This window comes from Ambystoma mexicanum, chromosome 8 (genome assembly GCF_040938575.1).
Source record: "Ambystoma mexicanum isolate Mex_15411 chromosome 8, UKY_AmexF1_1, whole genome shotgun sequence".
Lineage (NCBI taxonomy): Eukaryota > Metazoa > Chordata > Amphibia > Caudata > Ambystomatidae > Ambystoma > Ambystoma mexicanum.
The window spans coordinates 803,146,116-803,162,296 of NC_090929.1; the positions used below are offsets into that span (position 1 = coordinate 803,146,116).

At 42.3% G+C, this 16,181-nt stretch overlaps 1 protein-coding gene across 6 annotated transcripts in view; it reads right to left on the minus strand.

Annotated features, from left to right (window-relative positions):
* Positions 1-16,181, minus strand: part of NOLC1 (nucleolar and coiled-body phosphoprotein 1) — an 869,511-nt gene that overhangs the window by 62,310 nt on the left and 791,020 nt on the right. For all 6 annotated transcript variants that reach the window (XM_069610644.1, XM_069610643.1, XM_069610646.1 and 3 more), the window contains one exon: positions 5,953-6,042. In XM_069610644.1, coding sequence (XP_069466745.1) covers positions 5,953-6,042 — 90 coding nt within the window. The remainder of the gene's footprint in view (positions 1-5,952; positions 6,043-16,181) is intronic.

Genomic DNA, 16,181 nt, shown 5'->3' on the forward strand with positions numbered 1-16,181 from the left:
GTGCCGAGATCTGGGCACACTCTGCCTTGCTGCATGCAGGGTGTATCTGCCCTGCGACACTGAAGGGTATGCCATTGGCCACGTGCCCAGTAAAGACCAGTCCCACCTGGAAACTCTTTCCCTACTTGGTCCCAGAAGTGGGATGGTGTCGGGTGAGCCGCCATTTTGTCTGGCCCGGCGGCCATCTTGTCAGGTTGCATGCCACCTGCCAGTGTCGTGGTGCTTGCCGCGCTGGGTCCGGCCTCTTCCAAGACTCTTGGCGGTGGAGGTTGAGGCCTACCCTGCACCTCAGGACCGAACCTGGTAGACTGCCCTCTGCTGTGTCGCCGGTAGTGCTGCGTACAGGCACCCCCTTGTTATGCAAGTTTGTATGTAGTAACCCTGTGGGAGACTACAGCAACCTTGACCTCCTGGCAATAGGAACCCAACCTTTGGTATAAGTCTGTACTACACAGGTTGGTAGTTTGGCTGAGCAGCCAAAGGGGTCCATGTGAGCAAAAGGGCTTTTTACACAGAGATTCAAAGTGACAAGTATTCAAATAAACTCTTACAATCAAGGTTTCTTGATTAAACAATTACTAATTTAACTGTTCAATAAGCCTTGTTCAGAAGGGAGCAATATAAAAGTAACACAAATACACACTCTTAGTTTCTCTAAATCAGCAAGTACCCGCTTAGGATGGCACACAGGTGTTTCCTACACCCTGAGGTGACATAAATAACTAGGACACTGTGGACATTAATATATCACTGGTACATTTAGAGCAATACTGAGTTGGTATCAAAGCAAAGGGTTTAAGAATAAAACTAAGGTTAAACACATTCTGAAGCAGGCGAGTACTTTTGAACCCCCAATGCAAAGTAAATGTAACCCTTTCCTGGAGGGAAGGTAAAAGTCAGAGGTAAGAAGAGTCTTTTAGGGAGCCAGGCCAGCCAATGTTAGTTGGACAAAAGTCCAGGTGAGCTGAAGCACCTCTTGCAGGTAAGTAAAAGTCTTGCACAATGTTTTAGAAGTTTTTGTAGAAATAAAGAATCACAGAAGGGCCATACGCTGGGAAGCTTGTGAAGAGCAAAACTGCGAGCAACTTAGCAAAAGCAACCAAGACAGGTCTCAACTGAGAACAAGCATGGCTACACAACAAGAGGTAAGTCCCCTTACTTTCTTGTACCTTTGGTCAGAAGAAAAGGGTCCAGCCGTCTTCTGTTCATGTACAGCTCTGCAGATCCTGTTGTTCCTGTGCCTCAGTTGTGGGGACAAGAGGGAGGACGTCTGGGGACTCCTGCACTGCAATGGGAAGGTCGGCGGCAGCAATGGGCAAATTCAATTCAGCTGCACTTTGCGGTTTCAGCTCCTCGGATCTATAGCAAATAGTACCACCACGGTCTCTCGGATACCACTCGACATTCATCGCATCTGGGGTCCAGCACTTGAGGTGGCTCAGGCTTGGTCAGTCCTGCTTCCTGGGAGTCCGGAGGATTTTCTTGGAGCTCGGTTCCGACTTCAAGACACTCACTCGATTCTAATATTCCTCTCCCTGGCACTTCGGTTCCTGCAGCAGCAATCGAAGTACAGCGAGCTCAGAGGATTTCCATATGAGCTCGTCTTGGGGTCGATTGTCGCACCAACTCAAGGGGAGGAGTCGTCCTTTGCAGGTCTTCTCTAGTAGAGGTGAAATCGGAGCTTCAGCAGGGCTTCACTGGGCAAACCAATGGTCCAGGAGTTGCGGCAGGCGTTTCTTCCAAATTCTCCTTCGGACTCCTTCATCCAGTGGTCGACTCTGCCTTCCAAGCCAAAAAGCCTTGCCTTTTATGCAGTTTTCTCACATTCATTCCAGCCTAGCTGTCAATGACACAGCAGGGTGGCTGTCCTCGCAGGACAGCCAGTCGGCCAATCGCCTTTGGGCGCATTCCTGTAACCAAGGAGACTAAGCACAGTGCGTTTCGGGCACCTCCCTCACTTCCTGCCCCAGCCAGACAAACTGGAGCCAGAGGCGGGCTTCACTCGTGAATCCCGCCAAAGGCGAAACAAACAAAAAGACCAAACCTGGTTTGTCGTGCAGAGTAAATCTCAAGAAGGACCTTTCCAACAAGAAATGGCGAAAAAAGAAGACCGGGCCACTTTGACAAAATGGGAACCCATGGGTGCAATACTGCAGCTGAAGATTCAAACGCACAATGGTAAGAAAAATTAAACCACTGCCACCAGCTATTAATTGTAGAAAGGGTAACAAAAAATGCTACATGAGAAGGTAGACAAAGGTGATACTAAGTGACCCCTCCAGCACTATATGGAAGATAGTGTGTGCTGGTTCTACAAAGAAAAAAAGGTAAGTAAAGTCAATTTCACTTTACTACTCTTGGAAACAGTACTTTATCCAAGAGAAGGTATTCAAACCTTTGAGAAACCCAAAGGACTTCTGTGGGACACTGCACTGAGGGTGAGGTGTGTCACAATGCAAATAGACGACGACTATGGAGTTTGTCAGACTCCAAAGTTAAAGGAAACACACAGTCCAAATCACAGAAAACTACAAGAGAAAGTAGGAAAAAGGTCTCGCTCTCTAAGATAGAAGGGAATTAGCACAGAAATGAGAATTCTTCCTAACACCCCTCAGACATCGGTCAGGTACTAGGGCGTAGCCCCTCAGGCGGAAACACAGTAATAGAACCTTGCGGCCCCTTTATGTAGTCACTGGTAGGATCGCGCAACCTGGCGGCCAGTAGCTGAAGCAGCCTCGGTACCTTCACTGGTACTAGAACCAGATAGGTCCCTCCAGCTCATGCGCTTCCTGGGGAAGGAGTCACCTTTGCGGGGTGCGGATGAAAACAGTGCCCCTACCTTGGGCCTGGACTTGTGCTTGACGAATTCCTTTAAGTTTTCTGGAGGCGACCTTCCGAAGAGCTCCCTACACCAAGCTAGCCTGTTCTTCAGGGCGCGTGGTGTAAGCGTTGTCAGGGCCAAGGCAGAGAGCGTGGGGGTTGGACGTGGGGAAGAGCCTCGTAGGCTGGAAGCCTGACATCGACATGCGCCAGGGAGGAGTGTGGCGCCAGGGGACAGAGTTATCTGATTAAAGAGAAGAAAAAAAGAAGACAAAATTACTTCTCCAGGGAAGAGCACGTGGAATTACTAGGCCGGAGGCCTAACCCAGGCGCGGTAGGGAAAGCGGTCCGTTCCCGTCGATGCAGAAAAGAGGACTGAGGAGTGGGGCAGTGGGTGGAGTCAGGGGAGCGCATGCTCCCAGGGCCACACCCCAATGTGCATCTAAATTTAAAGGGGAAGATGATTTTTATGGTGAAACAGGTTCCATCTCCCGTCTCTAGCGAGGAACGCCCATACAGTCTGGAGGAAGGGGGGGCAGGACGAAGGAGTAACAAGAATGATTCAAAGTATTGAAGAATACTCAATCTGGTTTTGTACAATGATTGTATATTACATGCTAGTGGTGAAGCACTTATTTTAGACCAACTAGCATTGATGGTCCAACCTTACCTGCCTAATTAAATGCACAGACAGGTTAAAGTATGAGCCCAGAGGTCAAGGGTTCAGGGAGGTTGCCACACCAGCAAGCAATCCAAACTATCCAAGGAGTCATCTCAGCTGCAAACAAGGAGCAAACGAAAAAAAAAAAAAAAAAACAGCGTTATCCGTCGCTTGCTGCCACTATCGCTTACAATGCTCAGATACAGCAGCATCCACCAAGACGCCGACAGCTCAATGCTTGCCAGTGTTTGCTCGAGACTGATGAAGAGATGCTGCAGGGACTATATAAGCTCAAGCCACAGCCTAGGACAGAATCATAAGTAGGTGCCACCGTACTAGGCCAATTCACGGGGCATTCTTTTTTGATGCAGTTAACGTGACACTGTAACAAGATGATCAACTGCTGGGATTCGATCCTGATACAGCCAGTGAAATGACCCAAGGATGACAAGCTTTTCTAAAGGATGTTTTCAGCACTTAAAAACAAAACTGAAGCACTGACAGACCAGAAGCAACAATGTACAGTGTTCTATTGCCTTGATCCAGCGGGGACCCCTGAATCAATTTTTCACATGGCATTTGTGAATCTGCAACTGTTAGAGCACCTCTGTTCTGCTAGACTTCTATAACAGAGCATCACTTCCTTCTGCCATGCCAGCATGACTTAACTCGCTCTGGACCCTTAGTTCAACACTTCACCTGTGTAACAGGAGCCTGGTATCAATCGCCTCATGTGGAGACCACCAGTGGCGTGTTCTGCTTCACTTTCTTTGTACTCGGACCTCTGACCCCTGGGTAGGTTTACAACTGCTGAAACAATCATAAGCCACTGACGTGTCTTGGAATGCAAATCTTACATGGGCCCCTATGACCTTAGCGGAGCTCTTTACTTGCAAGTTCCCAGCGAAAGGGTCCTGTATTGCTGACTTGATCCATCTGGATGACAACTGAGAAATTCTCTACTGCGGTTCCAAGGACTCTATGGTGAGGATGTGTCTGCTTTTTGTCTTCAATACTTTCCACACACCAATTGACACTTTTAGAAGTGGTGGTCCTGCTCCTCTGACACCAATGCTAGAGTGCTGATCGCTACACAGCCTGCAACAACTGTGACCAATTCTCCTGTTGGCTCTTAGGGTACCGCTGCAGGCTCTAAACCTGAGCTGTTAAAAGCAGATTTAATTAGTTCTTGTTGGGGGTCCCTTTACAAACCTCTAGGTGCTTGTTTTATTCTTCAGAGGCTGTAAGTCTCATGCGGAGCGCTAACCCATCCAGAACCACAACCTTCACTGACAGTGATGCCACTACTCAATGCTGCAATCTCCCCTTGCTGGAGTGGTGTGAGTGAAACTTTGCCTAGACTTCTCATAGATCCCGGTTACCCTGCAGTAGGTTGCCGTTGGGCTCCTCTGGTCCATAAAGCCCCATTTGCAGCTTTCGAATTTACCTCAACGTAATAACAGTGAGCTAGCTGCTTCCAATAGGAAAACACTGTTTGGGAATTTGAATGCTTGAGGAGGCATATGAGCCTCAATGTAAGTACATTTGGAATGACACAATTACATTTAATGTTCTGGTGAGATGCCTACACTGTAATTTTACCATACATGCAGCCACACCAACCATAGCTAGCACCATGCGTCATCTGGTCTAGATTCTGCTATCATCGTTCTGTCTTGATTGCAAAAATGGCTGCACCTTCATTAAACTTTGTCATACCTACCAATAACTAACCACAGTTAAACATGCACCCCAGGTAAAACCAGTTAACCCACCTCATCCACTCATGTGTTGCCCCACATCCACTAAGTTGTCTAGTGCCACTTCTCGGACAAGGCCAGGCAACCTAAGACCACTTTGGTGGTGATGGTGCGTTATTCATATTTAATTACACAACATACTGAATTGCTTTAATGTACTGACCTGTAAATATTTTGTAGTTATTTCCTATGCCCACCTATATTAAACTTTTTTTGGTGTATGCTTGGCTTGGTTTACATTGTCTTATCTCATAGCTTGTAAAATTCCAGTAAGCAATATAACTTTTAGAAACAAAGATCATGCCTATGTTTGGTTAGGTCTTGCTTTTATTCATGATTAAATGTTAACACTAAACCCATCACTAATCTTATTCAAACATATAGCAATATGGTTTGCCTAACATCTTTCATATACAAGCAACTCCTTTAGTTGAAGTGCTATGCCACACACTGTGACTTTGCTACATTGGAACTAAATGTTTCACCCACTTTTAATCCACCTGAATCATCAAATGACACTGCCCTCACAATAGCAAGCAACTGACTAATCAGGGATCATCTAGGATGGCAAAGAAATCACAGCACTCACGCACACTGTTTGGCATTAACAATTAATTTCTTCATGGAGAAAGGTTGAAAAACAAAGCCAAGTTAGGAAGTTATACATTAAGAGATCTCCCACCCCCACAGAAAACGACCAGATCTAGTTACCTTAGCATCAAAAGAGTTGTTGGCAACCCGAGAGTCGACCTCAATCTCTTCGTCCCTTACTCGCCTGAATGGCTCTGCTGATTGAGATTTCTGCATTGGTGTAAAAAGAAAGAAAAGTTAAATTGCAATGACATTCTGTTGATGAAGCTCTTCCAAATTCACAATATGAATGTTTGCTAAATGGGCCATAAATGATCAGCAAAACAAAACAGTTGATCTGCAAACTCTTATTCCACATGTAGTTACTGGACCTTTCACGTGTCACATTTACCTTTTTTTAATGAACCTTCTGTTTACACAATGAGGCATTTAATTTGCAGTGTGGCACTACACAAATATGTTCTTTCACAAATAAGGACTAGCCATAATTTCTTTTGAAAGGTATCAACTGCAAAGAGTTGAACAGTAAACATATTCAGGAACAAAGGAATCCTACTGTGATTTATACCATGCTCTGCTGTCATCTGCATGGTCGCCAGACGCTCGGTGGATCTGAAAGAGGGGGGCCCGGGGGTGGGGGGGTTAGGTTGGTGAGAAGAGCAGAGAAAAGCAAGATAGCTTTTTTTTTATTTGCTTTTGGTTCATTTACAAGAATAAATTCATGTAGAACCTTTGCAAAAGTATAAAATCCAAGGACAAAAATGTCATTACCTCAACATACGAAAAATGTATGATTTAAAACAAAGTTCATGATAGGGTTTGTAGAATGTTCACATACGAATCATCATTTACATATTTCATGAATAGGCCACTTTCAGTGCAATTCCGCAATAACATATTAAAACAGATATTCACTAATCAATTTACCACATAAATATTCAATTTTCAAAACAATGCAAGTTCTTTTTCAATGTGCCTACAAAAGCTTACCAATTCATAGATTAAGCAGTTGTGAACTCCTTGCAACATTCGAGACCATAAAAAGTCTAGGCAGTCCTCAAAATCAATATGAACAAATTTCATCAGTCTATCAGTCCTAATTCTTTTAAAATGAGGGCAGTAGAGAATGAGGTGCTTCAATGTTTCATAAGGTTTGTTACAGTCATCAAAGCGACATCCCACTGAGTATTTTATGTCATTTACTTTCCAGTTCTTAGTCCTTTCTCTTGTATGGTAAAGATTAAATCTTAATCAAATATATGCTTTCCTGGTCATTTCACAGGGGAATAGATTAATGTGATCATATCGCAGGATGAGCTGTTTGACAAATGCGCCATATTCCTTATATAGTTTATACGTCCTGATCCGATCGATGGTTAAACACCAATCTAAATCAAAGTTTTTTTTTTGCATAACAAGGGCGATGGTAAATGTCATGCACTGTAATGTTCACTTCACTCAAAAGTTGTTGCATTTTCAGATTGTGATTATGAAATGAGACGGGAGTATGTGAGATAGCATCTTATTCATGTCCACATACAACGAATTTGTGGGTGGATAGTGCATTTTCACATAGTTGGAAAGCTGTCTCCATTTCCATCGGGTCGATAGTGCGACCATCCCCAGTTCATGTCGGATGATGGCGTTTGGTATGGACATTGGTAGGAACATTGCAGCTTTCAAGAGTGAACCTTGTAAGCAATCCAGCATAGTAGTCATATCGTACAGACAAACATCAAGTGCATAAAGGATAACACTCTCGGTCTTCAGTGACATAAATTCAATTAACGGTATTAACAAAAATTTGCAAAACCGTGAGTAAATCTTTTTCATTTGCGAAAGAAGTGGCCTGGTCTTGCACTTGATAATATCCGTCCATGAATTCATAGAACTCTGGGCCGAGAGATGATACCCTAAATAAATAGCAGTATTAATACATGTTATCTGTGTGTCCATGATATGCCATCTGAAATTGCCTTTTTTCTGTTTCGCTCCAAATTTCATTATGGCAGTTTTTGCCAGATTTGGGGTCAGATTATGTTCCTTTGCAAATTCCACAAAGAGTGTTAATTTAGTTTGTAACACTGCCGGAGTAGGGTCAAACAGAATAAGGTAATCTGCGAAGGCTATCCATTTCAGGGAGATACTCCCGACCTTCACAGAGAACAAGTTCTTGTTTTCCCAATTTCTGTCGAGGTCCGACATGTAAAGGTTAAACAGGGTTGCTGCAAGATTGCATCCCTGTTTTAGACCCAATGCTGTTCCTATAGGCTCTGTGGTACCCCATCCATTGAAACTTTTATTCTATACAATGTATTTGTATGTAATTTCATAATCCAATACATCAGAACACTGAGTTCCCATCTTCAACATTTTCATCCACAGCAAGTTGCGGACTACATTGTCGAATGCTGCACTCATATCTATCATTGCAATGTACACCGGGTTAGAGTTCTTATTCTTTGCTCCTGCGATGACATGAGCAAGGATAACTGCATTTAAAGTTGTGCTCATGCACTTCCTGAATCCAGTTTGATATTTAGAATATAAGCCCTTTGTTTCAATGAATTTCTCCAGATCGTGTAAGAGTAAGATCGCAAAGATTTTTGCCTCAGTATCAATTAGAGAAATCGGGCGATAGTTTTCAGGGAGAGAAGGATCACCCCTTTTAAATATCAGGACTATATTTGCAGTTAGCCATGATGGTGGAATTTCCCCGGATTTAAAGATGGTTTCGAATTTGATGTTAATGATTTCTGCCCACAAAATAGGGTCCACCTTATAAAGACAGGGGGGAAGTCCATCGGGACCTGCGGCCTTAGAGTACGACAGACGTGATATTGCCCAAATGATGTTGCTAAGGCTCCACTTAGGCCGTGGTATATTGTTAGGGTCCTCTGATCAACTCAGAGCAAACCGAAATTTGTTAGGTAGTTGATATTTGGCCGTTATATAATTTACCCAAGTCAGATTAGAGATACAGTTTGGCATGGGTAGCGAGACAGTTTTAGAGTTAGCTTTTAAGGTACGCCAGATGACGCGGGTATCGTGTGACACAATGGCACGTATTAATGCACAGTTCTCCTCATTATGTCTTTGAATACACGCAAATCTTAGATTGTGTTTATAAAGGGACAAAATTTGACGCCGCCTTTCCATAAGTCTCTTGCTACCTAAATTGCTTTGTTTCAATTGTCTTAGGGATTTATTTTTTTCCCTTCTTAGTAGTTTACATTTCTGATCATAGATGTGAGTGTGTTTCACAGTACTTTGATTTTTATGAAATCTATTCAATACAGTTCTAACTATTTCAGAATACTCAGTGCAAGACAGTTTTTTAAAGTTTGCAGTGTCATGCCACCCTGTTTCTATCGATGTCTGTTTAACTATCTGATTGCATACCCCATTATTCCACCTAATGGAATGTTGAGGGCAATTGATTTCCACCAGTGCTAGTGTACTATTTGCTCTGAGCTGTTGGCATTTCAGTTTCAAGGATGTAGTAAGTTGCGCATGATCACCGATCAATATCTGATCTATTTCTAATGGAGCCACGTGAGCAGTAAGATTATGAGTGGCATAGATCAAATCCATCATTGAGTTCTTCTCTCCTCTTTCCCATGTTATTTTGGATTTCTTATCATTAGTCACTAGAAGATCAAAATCCCAGTCAGTTAAAAGTTCTCTGAACTTAGCTCCTCTCTTACACGATAAGGTTGATAAATTAGAAAAGCCCATTTCATTCGCGTTTCTACAATCACAGTTAAAATCCCCCCTACAATGATCTCACATGTCTGATACCTGCCAGCAATCAATTCCAAACATGAATCCAAATCATCAAGCATCTCATCTATTGTTACATTAGCAGGATTCCAATACAAAGAAACAACAATTAATGAGGAGTATCTAATTGAAGGTATATCAAGATGAATACCTAGTGAGCTTACAGAATCCCAAACTGATTTAGACTGAACTTTAAGTGAGGTGTTAATTGCAATCACTAACCCCCCAAAGGGGCAGCCCTGTGGATGTCTCTTAGCTGGCGAGCTAAAGACAGAATAACCTGCCATTAATAAGGGTTCAGTTTTCATAGATTCTTGTACAAGGATTATCATTGGTAATTCATCACTAGTAAGATGATGCCAATTCATTAAATTCACAAAGCCACAAGAATTCCAAGAGGTGATTTTGAGTTCTGTATAATTGAGTGAGAGATGCTTTGATTGATGAATTATTAAAGCTCATTTCGCTTTGAGAAGTTCAACCAAGTCCAAATCCGAGCCCTCTTTCAGTTTCATACTAGGTCCACTCAAGTCAAAGCAATTTGCATCAGAAGATCTTGGGGGTTCTAGAAATGCAACAGCATCCTCATTGGAGCCCAAAGTGAACAATACCAAGCCTTCACTTTATTTCCTCCCGGCAGAACCAAATAAATTTCATTATGGCCTCAGAACTAAGATAACATACAGCCCAGAAGTTATTTGATCTGGCCATAGATACCCTGGTAATATCAGATTTCACCATTCTCAGTTGGGGTATTTTAGCAAGATAGCTTTGGTATTGGGTTGATGCATGCAAACCAGAATTACTCTGAGATCTGTCTAGGTGTTCTGCATCAAAATTAGAGGCTTTTGTGTCCAAAAGTAATCCTTGGGGGCCTGTGGTGCTTAGCTAAATTGGCTGTAGGTTGGGTATGTAACTTTGCTTAGGTTTGTTATGCATGTTGGTTGTAGAGGTGTGGTGTTCATAGCTCTATTCAATTACCATGTGTGGGTGGTTTACTGGGTATGTATACTTTGAGCTGGAAGGCAGAATTTTTGTGATTAGTGCAGGAAGTAGTCTGACCTCGTTGGGTAGACAAACCTGAAAACACAGCAGATCGCAACATGCAAGACATGCAAAGGATCATGAGCGTCATTGTTGGGAAACATTTTCTTTTTGCTGCTTTTCTCCCATAAACTTCTAGGAGCCAACCTTTCTTTTCGACTGTTTTTAATCCTGGTCCTCACTTTTTGGAGTTAAGCAAAGCCTTCCGCTTTACTTCAATTGGCTGTTAGGGGAGTTTTCCTAAAGTCCTACTGGCAGTAAAACTTTAGTAAGCTATCCCAGTGTTAATGAGCATTTTCATTTCTGTGCCAAATCCCTTTAACCATTGAGAACCCCCCACCCGCCCAGATCTTTTGCTTTTATATTTTTCTCCTGAGTGAGTGTGACCCTTTTCTCACTCCCACGTGTGTTTTCCTGACTAGGATTTTCTATGTTGCTTACTGTTTTATGGAGTCTGGTAAACGCCATAGGCATCCGCTTTTGCATTCATTGTGACAGTACTTTTTATGCAGAGACACTGAGAAGTCCCTTGGACTTCTCCTAATGTTGAACTACATTTTCTTGGGTGAACTACCGTTCCCAAGAATAGTAAGGACTTTTTAGGAGTTGGGGCTTTTGCCTAGAAAAGAAAATCAGTGTTTAAAAGTTACTTGTTAAAGAGTTGGTTGGTAACTGTAACTCTAAGAGTGAACAGTTACAAACGTTCTTACTTACCTTGGATGTGTGATGCACTATTCTTAAAAGCATGGTGAACATCTTTCTTTCCTTAGAAACTGTTTCAACATTCTAATAGAAAGTAGATGTGAAGGTATATTACTCAACTGTGATTAGGTTGTGCCTCTTCCCAAAAGTAATGTGTTGGTTTGTGTTGGTATGTGTTGGTTTCACCAGATTACGCCTGTAAGGATAATTGTATGAGTGTTCCCCAACTGGGTCTTGCTTCCCCTGACTTGCTGCTAGACTGTCCAGAATAAGTCTCCATTGGGTTGTTGCCTACATAGAATAACAGAGTCATTCAGTAAAGTGTCCTGGGTTTTGCCTTCCCTGTACTGTTTAGACAGACACAAGAAGAGATTTAGGCAAGGTTGTATGCAGTATCCTTTGGAAGACTACAGAAACATTGACCTTCTGGCAATAGGAACCCAACCATTGGTATAAGTCTGTACTACACAAGTTGGTAATGTGGCTGAGCAGCCGGGGTCAACGTGAGCAGTAAGGTTGTAACACAGGGTTTCAGTGTGACAGTTATTCAAATAAACACTTACACTCAAGGGTTCTTGATTAAACAATTATTAATTTATTTCACAGTCCGTTATATAAGCCTTTTTCAGAAGGGAGCAAACTTGTAATACTTTTTATACAGCGCAAAACACACTGTTTCTCTAAATCAGATGATACCCATTGGGGATGGCACATACACTTCCTACACCCTCAGGTGACTTAAATAGCTAGGACACCGTGAACATTGATTTATCACTGGTACATTTAGAGCAACACAGTTTAAATGCAAAGGATTAGAAAAGGGGAATAAAACAAAGGTTAACAAATAATTCATAAACAGCAAAGTAAATAAACCCTTTCCTGGGGAAAAGCAAAAGCACAAAGTCAGAGGTTTAAGTGTCTCTCAGGGAGCCAGGACAGTCAATGTTAGTTGAACAGTGTCTAGGGGAGCAGAAGATCTTCTTTGCAGTTAAGTGAAGGTCTTGCACTATGTTTTTAGAAAGGTTTGTAGAACTAATATTCACTTGAAGGGCCACACGCTGTGAGGCTTGTGAGGGGTAAAGCTGCAAGCAACTACAATGGAAACCAAGACAATTCTCAACTGAGAGCAAGTAAGGCTACACAACAAGAGGCAAGTCCTCTTAGGGTTACCAGACCTTTGGTTAGAAGCAATGGTTCCAGCTTGCTTCTGTTCTTTGTGGTTCTGAGGATCCTGTTCCTGGTCCTCAGCCGTGCGGACAAGAGGGAGTACTTCTGGGGACTCCTGCAACACAATGGGAAGGTCGGCGTCAGCAAAGGTCAAACTACAATTCAGCGGTACTTCGTGGTTGCAGCTCCTCGCGTCTCAGCAAATAGCACCACCGTGGACTCTCGGATACCACTCTACACTTTCCTCACATCTGGGGTCCAGCACTCTTGAGGTGGCTCAGGCTTGGTCAGTCCTGATTCAAGGGATTTCGGAGGATCTTCCTGAAGCTCGGGTCTGAACTTAAAAGCTATGCACTCAATCTGGTGTTCTGCTGCTGGAACCGAAGTGCCAGAGAGAGGAAGTACAGCCAGCTCTAAGAGGATGTCCAGGGTCCTAACAACCCAAAGGGAGAAGTCGTCCTTGCAAGGCTTCTCTAGTCGAAACAAATTCGGAGATTCAGCACAGCAGCAGGGCTTTACCGGGCAAACCAATGGTCCAGGAGTTGCAGCAGGCATCACTTCCAAGTTCTTCTTCGGATTCCTTCATCTAGTGGTCAACTCTGCCTTCCAAGCCAAAAATCCTTGCCTTTTATGCAGTTTTCTCCCACTCATTCCAGCCTAGCTGTCAATCACACAGCAGGGTGGCTGTCCTCCAAGGACAGCCAGCTGGGCAATCACCTTTGGGTGCATTCCTGTAACCAAGGAGATTAAGCAAAGGGAGTTTCGGCACCAACCTCGCTTCCTGCCCCTGCCAGACATACTGGAGCTAGAGGCGGGCTTCAGTCATGAATCCAGCCAAAGACGAAATGAACAAAGGGACCATACCTGGTGTGGCGGGCAGAGTAAATCTCAAGAAGGACCTTTCCACCAAGAAATGACGAAAAAAGAAGAACCGGGCCATTTTGACAAAATGGGCACCCATGAGTGCCTTACTGCAGCTGCGAACGCAGCCCGCGATAAAAAACCCACAATGGGAGTCAAAAGTAAAACACTGCCACCAGCCATTAATTGTAGAAAGGATAACAAAAATGTTACATGAGAAACTAGACAAAGGGGATACTAAGTAACCCCTCCAGCACCCTATTGTAAGATGGTGTGTGCGGAGTCTAGAAAGTTACAAAATGTAACTAAAGACAATTTCACTTCACTGCTCTTGGAAACAGTAGTTTCACCAAGAGAAGGTATTTAAACCTGTGGGAAATCTAAGAGACTTCCATGTGCCACTGCACTGAAGGTGCTGTGTCACAATGTAAAGATGATGCCTTTTTTTAATGAATTGTTTTTAGTTGAAGTTAATCAACTTTACAATTATTTATCAACAAAAGCAAAGAAAAAAAAACAACATGATTTATAACAATTAAAATAAATCAAGGCAATAAATGGGAGCGAGTTCACAATAGCAAGAACAATTATAACAAATTTGATCATACTAGCATAAAATGTACTTTACATAGAAACTTCACATAAAAATTCAATTCCTTTCATTTTCAAGCCTTAAATGATGTTCAAATTTCATCTGAATTCATTATTTCATTCACATTTATAACCAAGAGAGCGAAACATAATAGAAGTAAGCAATTGAATTATAATTCAAAGTAAAAGAGTTTAAAAAGAGATTAAGTTAAGATCAACAGAGGCATAACAAGGCAATGCGTACTCATTCTGTGGGATAATAGACTACCTTTACATTTTGAGTTTGCATGTCCTTCCTAGTATCTTGTCTTTATCTTTTGTTCTCGGCTCTTCTAAGGTTTTTTTAAAATGTAAAGCTCCCTTTCTTAGCCGAATAGATAATCCACCAACGATCATTTGCCACAAGGTATCGTGTGTCAGATTTATATGATCTTTTACCGCTGGTTTTAAATTTTGCAGAACCTGCAACCTTTTTCTGTAGGTAAGATCTTTTCTCTTTTCGATAGAACCTCTTGTGTTGGCCACAAATTAAATCTTAGTCTCAAACTCTTTTCTGTGTTGCAGAGATGGGCTTTTTATTAAATATGGTTCAGCCAATGTATATTTCTTATGTATGGACACTGTTACAAAGACTTCGATGGATCGTAAGCACATATTTCTACTCCAGTCCCACTGAAATAATTTGGTTTTAACGGCATTTGGGTTTTCAATTAATAACTTCAGTGTGACATCGGCATAAGCCATTGCGTTTATGACCTCCTTGCACCAACTTAGTGCAAAGGTGTTTGAACACAATATGTGCTGTGCTAAATCCCCTATAGGCATGTTTGATTTAATTGCTAAAATACACTTCCTGCTTAGGGAAATTAAATACCACAAGTAACGCGTGTACATAGATATCAAACCCATTTTGTTTCCGATTAGTGCTATTGGTGTACAGTTTGGTAAATTTAGGACACTTCTCCAGAATTCTGATTCAAATCTAGACCATCAAGTTTCATGCAGGATTGGTAGAGTTACAGCCCCATACAATAATATGGGTGTTACCTTTTTTTCTGAAGTAAGTCAGAACTGGTAAAATAGAAAACCTCCCATATTTTGGTAGGATTATTTTGGCCTGCGAGTTCAGCATATCAAGTTTGTTGAGCCATTTGGATATTTGTGCTTCGTGGGTAGCTCCTGTAATTATCATCCCCGATACGTGTATTGTTGAACATTTTCCAGTTTTTGTTTCTGTACTGTCCATGTATAATTTCTGTTTTTTTGCGATGGAGGTTTGTATACCACGACTTTGGTTTTTTCTAAATTGACCACTAATAGGTTTTCTGTTACATAGGCAGATAGTGCATCCAACAGCTTTTGTAATCCGACAGGTGTTTTTGACAACAATATCAGATCATCAGCGTATAACAAGGCCGGGATGTTCTTGTTAGCTATTTTTGGTGCGTCTGCAACTATGGTAGTGAAAGTTCTGCGTAAAGAATACATCCCTGCCGAAGTCCTCTCTACGTTTGGATAGCGGAGGTCAAAAGACCCTCTTGGTTTAGCCTTATTTGTATACTTGTGTCCGAGTATAATGTTTTTATTAAGGTAATTATATACAGCAGACAGTTCTCTCGTATTAGTTTTTGAAGCAGCAATTCTCGTGAGACTGAATCCTAAGCAGCACGGAAATCTATAAATGTCATATAAAGTGATTGTCTTGTTTATTTGTGGTGTTGGATTATTGAAGTTAATGTTAGTAAGTTAAATGAGGTACCAAGACCTGCTCTAAAACCTGTCTGGCATGGGTCTGTTTTGTTGTTTATCGCCCATTTATTAAAATCCCTCAAAATAAACCTGGCAAAGATTTTCCCTGGTACATCTAAAAGGGCAATCGGTCTGTAGTTGGAAGGACACGACCGATTGCCCTTTTTAAAAATGGGTACTATTACAGACTTCCGCCAGGCTCCTGGGATTTTCCTTGTGGTTATGACCGAGGAGAAGATGTTAAAAAGGATTTTTGTCCACTGCTCAGGGTGTTCTTTGAGCATATAGTTGCTGAGCCCGTATATAGTTGCTGAGCTTTCTGGGTTTGTCATTCCTGTTCTAGCATAGAGATCTTGGTAGTGCCCAATCCAATTCCAGTACACCATTTATTTGTACTGACAGTTGGGTAGATTGACTTGCCCTATTTAGCAGTGTCCAAATTTCAGAGATGT